Source organism: Brachypodium distachyon, chromosome 3 (genome assembly GCF_000005505.3).
Source record: "Brachypodium distachyon strain Bd21 chromosome 3, Brachypodium_distachyon_v3.0, whole genome shotgun sequence".
Lineage (NCBI taxonomy): Eukaryota > Viridiplantae > Streptophyta > Magnoliopsida > Poales > Poaceae > Brachypodium > Brachypodium distachyon.
The window spans coordinates 47,281,336-47,293,631 of NC_016133.3; the positions used below are offsets into that span (position 1 = coordinate 47,281,336).

General features: G+C 41.7%; 2 protein-coding genes across 4 annotated transcripts; one reads left to right on the forward strand and one right to left on the reverse strand.

Moving 5' to 3' along the window:
* Positions 1 to 3,294: 3,294 nt before the first annotated feature.
* On the reverse strand, positions 3,295 to 5,956 carry LOC104583779 (ammonium transporter 3 member 3). The gene is made up of 3 exons (XM_010237219.3): positions 5,157 to 5,956; positions 4,797 to 5,082; positions 3,295 to 3,892 (listed from the first exon to the last, which is right to left on the reverse strand). The coding sequence occupies exons 1-3, from the start codon at positions 5,802 to 5,804 to the stop codon at positions 3,384 to 3,386; spliced, it is 1,443 nt and encodes a 480-aa protein (XP_010235521.1). The 5' UTR covers positions 5,805 to 5,956; the 3' UTR covers positions 3,295 to 3,383.
* Positions 5,957 to 7,120: 1,164 nt separating this feature from the next.
* On the forward strand, positions 7,121 to 11,303 carry LOC100832261 (exosome complex component RRP45A). 3 transcript variants are annotated; one of them, XM_010237220.3, is made up of 9 exons: positions 7,121 to 7,356; positions 7,502 to 7,711; positions 7,792 to 7,887; positions 7,984 to 8,098; positions 8,340 to 8,420; positions 8,518 to 8,706; positions 9,397 to 9,662; positions 9,841 to 9,896; positions 10,826 to 11,303. In XM_010237220.3, the coding sequence occupies exons 1-9, from the start codon at positions 7,229 to 7,231 to the stop codon at positions 11,026 to 11,028; spliced, it is 1,344 nt and encodes a 447-aa protein (XP_010235522.1). In that variant the 5' UTR covers positions 7,121 to 7,228; the 3' UTR covers positions 11,029 to 11,303. The 3 variants fall into 3 exon arrangements, with proteins under 3 accessions (XP_010235522.1, XP_003575114.1, XP_003575115.1); XM_003575066.4 differs by having other exon boundaries at positions 7,122 to 7,356; positions 9,397 to 9,559; XM_003575067.4 differs by lacking the exon at positions 9,841 to 9,896 and having other exon boundaries at positions 7,123 to 7,356; positions 9,397 to 9,559.
* Positions 11,304 to 12,296: the final 993 nt, after the last annotated feature.

Here is a 12,296-nt window from a genome sequence, read left to right on the forward strand (position 1 = left end):
CAAGATGTACTTATGATGGGTAACATAATTTGTTAGAAGATGTGTGCAGAGTTTCTCTTATGCTGACTCTAATTGTATTTTTTTTCTGAAACAAGATACAATCTTGAGTAAGTCTTTGTTCTCTCAGCTCTTCGTTGTTAATTCTTGCTGTAATACCATGTGCTTTACTCCCTCTGTTCCATAATATAAGGCGTCTTAGGTCTGGTTAAGACAAGTCTTTGACCATTAATTACTCTATTAATATGTAGCTTGCAAGATATGAAACCACAACTATTATTAAGTACCCCCTCCGTCCCATATTAAGTGACTTTCTATTACATGTATCTAAACGCCTTTTAGGCATGGATACATTCATATTTGGACAAATTTGAGTCACTTAATATGGGATGGCGGGAGTACTTTTGATAACGAATCTAGCAATACCAATTTCATGTCATATAAAGTTACAAACCCTATCTGAACGTAGTAATTCTTGGTCAAAAACTTATATTAACGAACGTTATATTTATATTTATATTATTATGGAACGGAGGGTGTATGTGATACTTTGGTACAGTACCATATCTCAATGACCATGAATCCATGATGTTTATTCAATCGTTAGAATGAAGGTTTGGTGGTATTCTTTTTAGGGTTGTATTGGTGGCACTGTATTTCGACCTACTGACCAATATAAACCTGCAAAGATTTTTCATCTCGAGGCAAGTGTGCTATGAATATAGGTGAGTTTAGGACCTACTCCCTCCGATCCTAAATTGTTGTCGAAATATTACATGTATCTAGACACTTTTTAAGAATAGATACATCATTATTTGGACAAATTTGAGTCAAGAATTCAGGATCAGAGGGAGTATATGGGTAGGTTGAGTTTGGGTCAATTGACATTTCTGAACACCACATTTAAATGTTTAAGAACTATGCAATGGGAGATAAATAATAGTTATGGTTATTTTAAGCCAATCTTTCAGTGATGCCATTTCTGAAAACCAATTTTTTTTCAGAACTATGCAATAGAGATAAGTAACAATTATGGTTATTTTAAGCCAGCTTTTCAGTGATGACATCTCTACATCACATTTATATGTATCAGAACTATGCAATGAGATAAACACCAAATAATTAAACTGTATTGACAATGTAAGCGAGTAGTTGGTTTCTAAGTGAGATGTGGCAATTTTTCAGAACTATGCAATGAGAGATAAGTAACAAGTATGGTTATTTTAAGCTAGCTTTTCGGTGATGGCATCTCTAAGCACCATATTTTAAATATTTCAGAACTATGCAATGAGATATAAACACCACGTATTTAAACTGCATTGCGGAGTAACTGGTTTCTAAGTGAGACGTTACGCCCAATACATCTGCCTCTTATTTGTATATCACTGGTAACTGCCTAACTGGGTTGAAACTGGTTGTGGTAATAATAAGGACCAGGATGCCAAACCGTTCTGCAATGTTCCAGATAATGGTAGTTAATAAAGGGTAACCCTGCCTTGTGGCGATTATGTGGTAAATGTTCTTGCATACAATTTACTTATTTAAAATACATCGAAATATAGACGCATTTATACAGTAAGTACACAAACATTTAATACATCTTCCCTATATGGAACTCCCAGGAATTGTTCATGGCAGCAGCTGAAAAATCTGATTAAATTCTTGTTAAAGGCTCCATACTAGGTGGCCCTGTGCTATAATTTCTCATGAGATACAGAGATTCTACTATAAAATGGGCTAGTAAACATTTAGTGTGTGTTAAATCATAATATAAAGGACCCTATATATCATTCTCTATTTAGAATAGTGGTTGGTAGGGGTGTAGGGCTGTGTAAATGGGAATTTTGTAGCCAATAGACATAACTGTCATGTGGGGCATCTCGTATGGGCGCAGTAGGCCCGCACAAAGGCAGCAACGCCAGCAGATGCATACAGTATTTGGCTAAAGGAAAGGATCAGCTGTATCCTTTCAGTTTGGCATAATTTTACCCCTATTTTTTCCCTGTTTAGTTAGTTTCCTTCCAAGTTTGTTTGGATTTCCCCTTAGGCCTCAAGTCTTGTAACATGAGCTATATAATGCCTACCTCTAGTCTTTATCAAGCAGGCATTGAACGAATCTATTATCTCCCCTTGTTATTTCTTCCCCCTGCTTTTGCTGTGCTACAGCTCCTTTCCGGGCCTTCTGGCTGGCATCGCACCGCAAATGTCCAGGGGTTTGGCTTCCTACTTCCCAGAGCTATCCACCTGTTCCAATCCTCTCACATCACCCACCATGTGACACAATGATATGTCAAGCACGAAGTGCAATTCACTGCCGCAATCCATGACCACTAGAAAGAACCTTGCTGTGTCACATTCTAATACCTCTGCAGCCTAAGAAAATAGAGAAACACAAATTCATTTCTATTTCTTTATATGGATTTTTTTTATATAAGAGTATAAGGCGCTGCTGCACTTCGTTGTCATTTTGTAAGAACACGGTGTAATTGTGTCATTTGCCCAAATTGTCAATGCCCTATAAAGCAGTGACTACAAGGTTCTTTAGAGCATGTACGAGGTGAGCCTGGACCCAAGAGGCGTGACGGCGCCTTAAAAGGTAGCAGCACCTCAAGGGCAGGGAGGAGGTATAACTAGATTGATTTACAGAGGGGGGGGGGGGGGCGCTTTTATAAGGAAGACTTGAACTCACATCCAAGAAACTAATGTCTACTTTCCTAACAAACCATATCTCTACTTCCCTAACAAACCATATCTTAATATTTCTATCTTACCTCTTGCCTAACTAATTTAGGAGATACTAACGGGATATCGTCCCTTATTTGGATACCTAGGGCTGTGCCCCTATAGGGATGTACGCCCATGAAATGTTTAGTGTGCTAGACCGCAAAAAGTGCAGACCAGCAAGTGAAAACAATTTTGATATGTTTTTTGGGCAAATGAGATGATTGCAGTATGTTTGGTCAAACCAACAAAGTATTGCCAATTTATATGAATGTCTGATATGTGTGGACAATTGAGTTTCTGACATGTATCTTTCGATTGTGCGTTATGATTGTTAGATATCTTTCTCTAGCTTGTACCATATGTTGACTACTCCCTCCGATCCATAATAAGTGTCTTGGATTTTGTACAAAGTTAGAGACACTTATTATGGATCAAAGGGAGTACAAGATTTCACTTGCTTACAAAAAATTCTTGGTGAAAACCCATGAGAAATTAAAGTCTTCTGTACATGAATAGGTCACTGCATAGGGGCCATGGGCAACCACAATAAACTTGTTTGTTCATTTTTCTTGCCGATAAACTTTTGTTTGTTTGTTGGTGTTTCTGCTCCATCAACTGATACTATACAAATGCACTTCAGTTTTTTTCCTCCTGAATACTGTTCAGATATTCTGTGTCACTCCTACAGCAACGCCATTATGTGTGCTCTCATCATAGTGGGTTATGTCACTGAGCTCTCCGTCCGCCCAGATAGCATATGCCTCCTCACCATGTACAGCATCATCCCCAATAAGCAGTTGTTCATCAGCCATCCGGAGGGGCAGGACTATGCTGATGAGGATACAGATGATGGAAGTGATAACAACGTTCCAGGCAATGACAAAGACTGCACCAGCAATCTGCTTCCCAAACTGTGATCCACCGTCACCACCATAAACAGCTCCTCCGGAGTCTGGAATGGAGAGGAAGAGGCTGCAAAGGGTGGGCTCTGCGAAGAGTCCAGTGGTAGCACCACCAAGGAACCCAGCCACGGCGTGGGTGTGGAAGACGCCAAGCGTGTCATCAATCCTCTGCATGAAAGACCACTTCTTGTGCAACACCATCATTGTGTACCAGGGAATGCTACCGGAGAGAATACCCATCACAACAGCTGCCCAACATTGCACCAGGCCTGTTGAATGACATATACAATCAATCTTTGTCGAACAATTAAAATGGAGGATATGTGCAGATTGATGCGAAGGTTTGTTGATTACACCTGCTTTGCTGCATTGTTAATTTATATCATTTGGTGTATGGAATAAAATAGGGGACTTAAATTGTTCACACCGATCAGGAAGATTGCTATCAGTTGAAACTTGAAAGCAGATAAGTAACTTGGAAGGACAGGCAAAGTCAGCATCATGCTCCAACATATGGGTAATTATCCTTGAGTATTCACTATAAGATAGCTATGTAAATTTTATGAACCAGTGGAGAGGCAAGGTAAAACTAGTATTTTTTAATCATAGAATAAGTTAGTTTAGATTTTACTAAAAGCAAGATAACATAAGAGCTTCACAAATAGCAGTTAAATGACTAAATCCCTTTCTGATAGATATGTCAACCAGCAGTGCTAGATGGATAGAATCTTAATGCTTGAAAACAGTGAAGAGCCATTAGTTTTAAACATCGAGGTCAACTGATGCCCTGTACTGCTAGCTTAGTACTGCAGCTTACAAATTAGAGACATGCATACCCCTAACTGAACAGTCATGAGTTTACAGACATGGTAGTGCCAAAGTTATCATAATCCTGCTTTAGTGGGAGACCTACGAAGTGCTAATTTAGCTCAATGATGCTGTAGACCAAAAATAGAACAAAATCCTGTTGTATCTACTGTGTATAGTACTGTGTGACCAGAATATCGAAGGTATATATACTGAATCTTGGTATTGACTTCGTCACATGCAGACCTATTCAGATGAAGGTAGTATCTATGGTAAATAAAGTATTAATGCAAACTGCAATATTCAAAATGGTTAGGTCTTGGTTGATGCAGTCCAGTGATAATGGAGGAAGGGATGGCATCTCACCTGCACCAGGTGTGATGCATACAAGGCTGGTGATCATGCCCTGCACTGCACCAATCACTGATGGCTTCCCAAAGAAGAAGACATCGAGGAGCGTCCATATGAGTAAGCTGGTGGATGCACAGATATGTGTGTTGAGCACTGCCATGGATGAATCAATATTGGCCGAGTACGGGGCCCCGCCATTGAAGCCTGACCATCCAAGCCACAGCAGCCCTGCCCCTGCTAGCACCAGGAGTATATTGTTTGGGGGGAACCGCTCCTTGTCTGCTGCTGACCTTGGCCCTACCTGTGTGCTACAAGATGTCAGAACCATTGATACTGAAATGGAAAGATGAATTTAAACAGAGATCTTTTCTGTACCCAATAGGCCGCAGTAATGCCGGCGATACCAGAAGAGAGGTGGATGACATAGCCACCAGAGTAGTCTATGACACCCCACATGAAGAGGAAGCCACCGCCCCAGAGCGAGAAGGCGCAGACTGTGTAGGAGAAGGTAATCCAGAGCGGCACAAAGGCCATCCAGGCCTTGATGTTCATGCGCCCAAGTAGTGAGCCGGCAAGGATGACGATGGTGATGCTAGCAAACATGCACTGGAAGTACACCATAGTGGCAGCTGGATAGAACGGCCTGAGCATGTGCACCTCAAGTGATCCATCATGGTAGTGCACAGAGGCAGTGGCGGGGAGCTCTGACCGCGCCACCAGGAAGCTTTGCACAAGCGCTGGCCTTGCCTTTCCCCAGAAGGGCAGGAGCCGGTCGCCAAACGACATATTGTATGCCCAGATGACCCAGCATAACCAGACAGCAGCAAAGGCATACAACGCCATGAAGGCGGAGTTGACCGCCCACTTCTTCTTGACAATGCTGCCGTACAGGATCACCAGCCCTGGCATGCTCTGAAGGCCGACGAAGGTTGCGGACGTCATCTGCCATGCGTTGTCGCCTTTGTTTAGCCAGTCTGGTGACGTAGATGTGTTCTGGTATGCGATCGATGCTGTTCCGGCCATGGCTTGGCTTCCACTGAAAGATCTGCAGGAAGAGAGCAGGACACAGAAGAGGTGACTTCTATTGAACTCACTAGTACAGCTCCACAGTATGACTTAGAAGAGATGATTTCTTTTGGTCACTGATGCACAGCTCCACGAAGGAGAAACAAAGCAAGATCCCCTGTTAACACTGACGTATTTGTAGCTTGGTGTCTTTGCTTCGCGCATATTTGTGATCTCAGCACCCGATTTAACCGCGTTTTCTTCTTGCGTATTTTGCAAGTTTAGTCCAAGTTAGTATCAAATATCAGTACTTGGACAGTATTTTTCTCACTTATGGAATTATGACAGTACATTGTCAACTAATGGGAGAAAAAAAAGGGTTAAAACTGAGAGATGTATCAGTCTGTGTAATTTTTTTCCTTGCTTTGCAGAGTCGGACACGCGGAAGGGCGGAACCAGACGAAGCAAGGAGAATAAAACAGCACACGGAAAGGGACTTTGGTTGACTTGCATTTCCAGTTCAGAACGACTTGGGGAAATGGTGCCACGGAAGAGGAGCAACCAAGTAAATAACCACCAGCACTGACGCGTCTGTTGAACTACTCCGTATTAAACTGAATCAGTACCAGCCAGTGCATATAATACATTTGTAACTTTGCAGGTTCCTCCATCCGAGGACGATGGAGATACTTCTGTTGACTGGGTCGAAAGTAGCTGCTGAAGCAGTTGCTGGGTAATGCATGTTGCTTCCCTCCCATTGGACAATTTCCTTTGACTCTTCTCATTTGATTCTTATGTTCATCCCAAAGGTGGTTTGTTAACCAAGAGTTTTGTTTTTGAGCGGCGTAGCTACCTCGCTTGTTTTTGACAAGCAGATTTCTTGTTCGGTTCTCATACGACTGTCTATGTAGAGTAAACTAAAACGAAGATCGGGCAACGTTTTTTTTTTATTCTCGATAAAGATGGTAGTTGTGCCATTTTCGTATGTGTGATCATTTGTACCAGCTCCATGATTAATCAATAAATCTCTATTTACCCCTAAGAAAACAAATATGTCGAGAGACAGTTTGTGATTACTGGTCATTTTTTTATGAAATACCATAAAAGTTGACGTAATTTTTTGAAATAGTCACCCAAAACATTGTGCTATTATTAACTCACGATTTTTCGTTAAATTTAATTTACGCTTTTCTATTTTCAATTTTTCAAAAGCGACCGGCAGAAACAGAAGCTTTCCATTCGTTTCTGTCTGAAGGAACCGGCCCAGCCCATCCAAGCGTTGAGCTCAGAAACCCAAATGGCTCGAAACCGGTCGTGAAAACAGAAAGCCACGTTGCTTTAACGCAAAGCTCTCCCTCAAAAAAACAAAAAAAACCCAAAGCTCTCTCACCTCACCGCGGCTGCGCCTAAAACCCTAGCTCCCGCCGCCGGCGAGCAAAGAGATGATGGATCAGAGGTGGCGTCCGACGGTGAACGAGCGGGAGTTCATCGAGCAGGCCCTCCAATCCGACCTCCGCGTCGATGGCCGCCGCCCCTTCGACTTCCGCAAGCTCAAAATCGTGTTCGGCAGGTACCCTTGGCTCAATCCCCCTCTCCACATTTCTTCGTCTTCCCTCGCTCACGTTTTGAGCTTCTGCTACTTAGGCGCCGAACTGTTTTGCCTTAGCTTCGATGTTTGGTTCGGCATTTGATGAAGTTGCTGTTTGAATCCGTAGAGAGGATGGCTCGGCGGAGGTGGAGCTCGGCGAAACGCGTGTGATGGGCTACGTGACTGCCCAGCTGGTCCAGCCGTACAAGGACAGGCCTAGCGAGGGGACGCTGGCCATATTCACAGAGTTCTCGCCCATGGCTGATCCTGCCTTCGAGCCAGGGCGACCTGGGGAAGCAGCGATTGAGCTGGGCCGTGTCATTGACCGTGGCCTAAGGTCCCCTAATTGTTGTTTGGTATTTCTAGAGTTGTAAGTACGGAGTATTGAGTTTAATGAGGATTTTTCGTGTTTCTCAGGGAGAGCCGAGCTGTGGATATGGAGTCCCTGTGTGTTGTTGCGGGAAAGCATGTCTGGTCGTTGCGTGTGGACCTTCACATTTTGGACAATGGGGGGTATGAGTTGTATATTTCATAATGATGTAATTAATGAGTGAATGCTTCTGTTTGGAGTGCTAATAATGCCAAATTGCCATGATTTTTATCCCTCAGGAATCTTATTGATGCAGCTAACATTGCTGCATTGGCAGCTTTGTCAACATTCCGGAGGCCTGAATGCACTGTTGGTGGGGAAGATGGTCAGCAAGTTACAGTACATGACCCTGAGGTAGGCATGCAAGGTGTTATACCATACATCATCTTGCTTATCCATTCTCGAAGTTTGAGCTCACCAACAAAGCACCGCATTCTCCAGTGTAACAAGAAGTAGCAATTTTATAGTATGGCTTATGGAGTGTCCAGTGCTATGTAATCACAAACATAACCCTTTGTTAAATGTAACGTGCTGGTCCTGTTGTTAACACTGCTATCTGAATGGTCTTATGTGTTATCTTCAATCTATATTACAGGTTAGGGATCCACTCCCACTAACAATTCATCATCTCCCCATAGCCGTAACCTTTGCATATTTTGGTGACGGTAATATCATGGTATGTTCTAATATTTCTAAAGCTGGTAGGGCCTGTTCTAGAAGCCATCATGTTGCTGTTGTCATTCTACATTCTTTGTTTAAATTAATGTCTGTAGGTTATCGATCCAACATACAAAGAAGAAGCTGTTATGGGAGGAAGGATGACAGCTACAATTAACTCGAATGGTGATGTATGTTCCATTCAGAAAGCTGGTGGAGAGGGTGTCATGTCAAGTGTTATCATGCAGTGTTTAAGGATTGCTTCAGTTAAAGCTGCTGATATAACAAGCAAAATAAAGAGCAAGGTGAGTTAGTAGCATCACTCTTGTGGAATTACAATTAATATGGATGTAATGCTATGAAATCTGAAAGAAACTATAGCAGGTTAGTTGGTGGGTGGGTGGGTACCTCTCCGGTTCGTGAATCTGGATGCGTTTCATGAATGAATTAAACAGCCAAGCAGCAAGCCACCCACAAGATTCCATATACATAAGTTCCCTGTGTAACATAAAGGAAACAAAAATAAGGACAATAGCAATTTGATATTGAGCTGGTTGGTGCAAATGGGATCCCACATATATCCTGCTTCTAGGCCAAATTTCAAATCTCCAATTGAAATTTTGAGCAAAAGAATTAAACTAGCAAGTCAATTAAGTGGGACAAGCGGGATCCTGCTTTCATCCCATTGCTGCCACGATGCATGCGGTCATACCATTGCTGCCATGGGGACCTGGTCACCGCACCAATCTGCTATCAAATTTGTCCCTGTTTTGGTCTCTTGGGTTCGCCTCCATGTAGCAAATCAGACCCCAGATTGTAGTCACCCGAATCGAAATTGAAATTGATCCTTGATCTGGATTTATCAGGGTTCGACTGCTGTATGAGCGAACCCGGTAGTTACGAACTTATAAAACTTTCTTACCGTCCTTATATTTCAATGATTGGTTATGCCAGTCATGCTAAGCATCAACCTTATTTTCTTAATCTTTGTTCAGGTTGAAGACTACACCACTACGAAGGCATTGCAGAAAGTAAAGCGTACTCCAGCCTTAGTGCCTAAAAAAGTTCATGTCCCTGATGTAGCTATGAAGGAGAGCACTGGTGCTTTGGAAAACCAAGCCTCAAAGACATCCAATGATGTTCAGCAGATAAGCAAAGGTGATGACGATCAACAAAATATGAAAAGGAATTTGCCCTTGACTGGGGATCGAACTGTTAAACACAAACAAACATCCACATGCATTGGTGGCCCATCAAATTGGTAGTTACTGGTGTGCTGTACTCGTTCTCTAAATCCTACTCCCTCCGATCCTAAATTCTTGTCGTTGTTTTAGTTCAAATTTGTACTAAAACAACGACAACAATTTAGGATCGGAGGGACTAGCATTTATTAGTTACATGATATAAGTTTTGCCAACTACCTTATTTTTGCAATGTAGGGATCCATACTCCAAAGGAGTTTCATTAAGCTCCCTCAGAATCTCTCAATTGCCTGGTACCATGAATTATGTTTGCCTGTTATAATTATTCCTTTGTATTTGCATGGACATATGAGTGCTTACTAACTACAGTGGAATTTCCCAAACATCTAATTTTCCTAGTTTGGGATCATGCTTTAGTTGGCAATCCCCTTCCTTACTAGCCATGAAATATGATTAATGAAAGTTCTCAAAGACATAGTGTTCCTTATTTCCTAACATACTTTAGCTGTGTGAGCCAATATTCAGGTTTCTCTATGACTCTGATGCTCTGTGAGCCAAGAATTATCTATCTATATATATAATCATTAGCATTCTATGATTCTTTTCAAATTTTGATATTTATAACTCTGCCTCCTACTTGTCGGCCAATATCCTTCTGGCTGGGTCTTTTGTTGAACATGCATGTTGCTGAGAAAATGTTCCAAACCAGGGATGTTACATTGTTTTATTCGGATAACAGATTTTTTTTTTAGTCAAACAATCAGCAGAGCTATTAACAGCCTGTTTCGAAGCGAGGTATTTCTCGGTAAAGTTTGATATTTAGTTCATAGTTTGATTTAAATACCCAAACTTTACCAGCAAACCTCTTAGGCCTTGTTTGGTGGTAGTGTATTTTTTAGCCACTATTGTTTGAGTATTTGAGGGGTTTGGGTGTTCACCCTAAACTCTCAAAAACCCAAAACACTAGTGTTTTTTAGTATGAGAAGTGTTTTAATTTGGTACAAAATGGAGTGTTTGGTGGGGGAAAACCAGGTATAATCCCCTCTAACCCTTCCTACCAAACAACCATTTGGGGTTTCTAGTGTTTTTCATTTTGGAGTGGATAATACCCTAGAAAACAAAAACTCTAGTACCAAACAAGGCCTAGGTATTCATTGTGTTATAAGAAAACTTTTGTTCACCCATCCTTCTGATTTCTGGAAATTTTCCATGTAATATGCAGATCCACCAGCCACAGTGAAGGACAACAAGCAAGAGGATGTCGAACTAATGTTAACTGAATCTAATCCGGAGGTGAAAAGCACATCAAATTCTGGAGCCGCTGGAGAGACAGATGAGGCCCAGGAGAGCAGAACGCCCAAGAGTTTAAAAGATGCTGTCAAACCGAAACATAAAAGAAAGAAGAAACAACATGGCAAGAGTTAGACTAACTCCAGCTTAGCGTCAAAATAGCATGATGACTGTAGAAACAGCTGATAACTTTTTTGTTCTGTTTGATGATGCACATGCAGTGTGTCAGTTTGAGACACTTCTCTGACGTTTGAAGTTTTGCCCCAACGAGCAATATTGCTCTCTTTTATTCAGTCATGACTATTCTATAATCTATAATTATGGATGTGCTTTGGGGTTTTGTTTGGATTATGTCATGTGTACTAGTACTTGGCATATTTTGTACAAGCTGAAGAACATTATTCTTGAAATGGAATCTGCTACTAGTAAAAAACAATGTTAATTACTGTCGCTCTTTTCCTGGTCTAATAGACATGACTTCTGTGTTGTGTTTACGTGCAACCCTGAGCCGCAGGAAAATCTCACTTGAACTTTGACAACCGAGACCGCTTAGTGCAACACGCCCAGCAAAGAATCAAAAATTTAATCTTCTCGGCCAAAACCAAGAGAGGAGCTCCAATTCAAAACATGGATGGATGATTTGAGAGCGTACAATCCGAAGAAGACGACGACCCAGTTTGTACACAAAGAGGTAAGCCACCGGAGTGTGTTGGTTCAGAGTTCATACCCAGCAGTACTTCCGCTAGAACCTGCTTGCTGAGCTAGCACGATCTGCCTCGTCTCAAATCTCCGCTGCTGGCCGCTGCTATTAGCCAAAGCTGCGATTAGCGAAAGCAGAGCACGTACGTAAGCACGAAGAAAGCCGGTCGACTGATTAAGTACTTGCTCCGATTCGTGAAAAGTGTTGTCTATTTTGTATTAAATTAATGCAAATTTTGTAAGTAGGGGACACTTTTTATGAATTGTAGGGAGCAGCCAGCTAGAGCCTCGGTCACAAGAAAACGTTTTGGAGAGCTACAGCCCCTATCGAGCTTGTCTTGATCTTTTCTTTATTTTCTGGGTGAATCTTACAGGGTACGGTACACACGTTTTATGCATGGCCAGACACAAACTGAGCTCGACTAACCAAGTTGACTCAGATTAGGTAGCATCGACAGCGATGAGGTAGTTAGATGGCACGATTCACTTGTCAGAACAGAAAGGATTCAGGTTAAAAGCTTAAATGTGGTCATTAGCGGCAAAACTTTTGCTAATGGGGTTAAAAAACGGAAATCCCTCTAAATAGGATCAAATCTGTCAAAAAACTGAAACTTAGGGATCAAAAATGAAATTCACTCTTTATTTTTCCATGGGTTCATGCACATGTAAGCAACTTTATACCAAAAGTCTGCATATATACATCG

What these genes read in the sequence shown, in the direction of transcription:
- LOC100832261 (XM_010237220.3), top strand. Translation starts at nt 7,229, where the DNA reads ATGATGGATCAGAGGTGGCGTCCGACGGTGAACGAGCGGGAGTTCATC. An exon ending in GTCATTGACCGTGGCCTAAG is followed by an intron (nt 7,712 to 7,791) that starts GTCCCCTAATTG and finishes CGTGTTTCTCAG; the next exon opens with GGAGAGCCGAGCTGTGGATA. An exon ending in ATTGGTGGCCCATCAAATTG is followed by an intron (nt 9,663 to 9,840) that starts GTAGTTACTGGT and finishes TTTGCAATGTAG; the next exon opens with GGATCCATACTCCAAAGGAG.
- LOC104583779 (XM_010237219.3), bottom strand. Translation starts at nt 5,804, where the DNA reads ATGGCCGGAACAGCATCGATCGCATACCAGAACACATCTACGTCACCA. An exon ending in GCATTACTGCGGCCTATTGG is followed by an intron (nt 5,083 to 5,156) that starts GTACAGAAAAGA and finishes TGTAGCACACAG; the next exon opens with GTAGGGCCAAGGTCAGCAGC. An exon ending in ATGCATCACACCTGGTGCAG is followed by an intron (nt 3,893 to 4,796) that starts GTGAGATGCCAT and finishes GTCATTCAACAG; the next exon opens with GCCTGGTGCAATGTTGGGCA.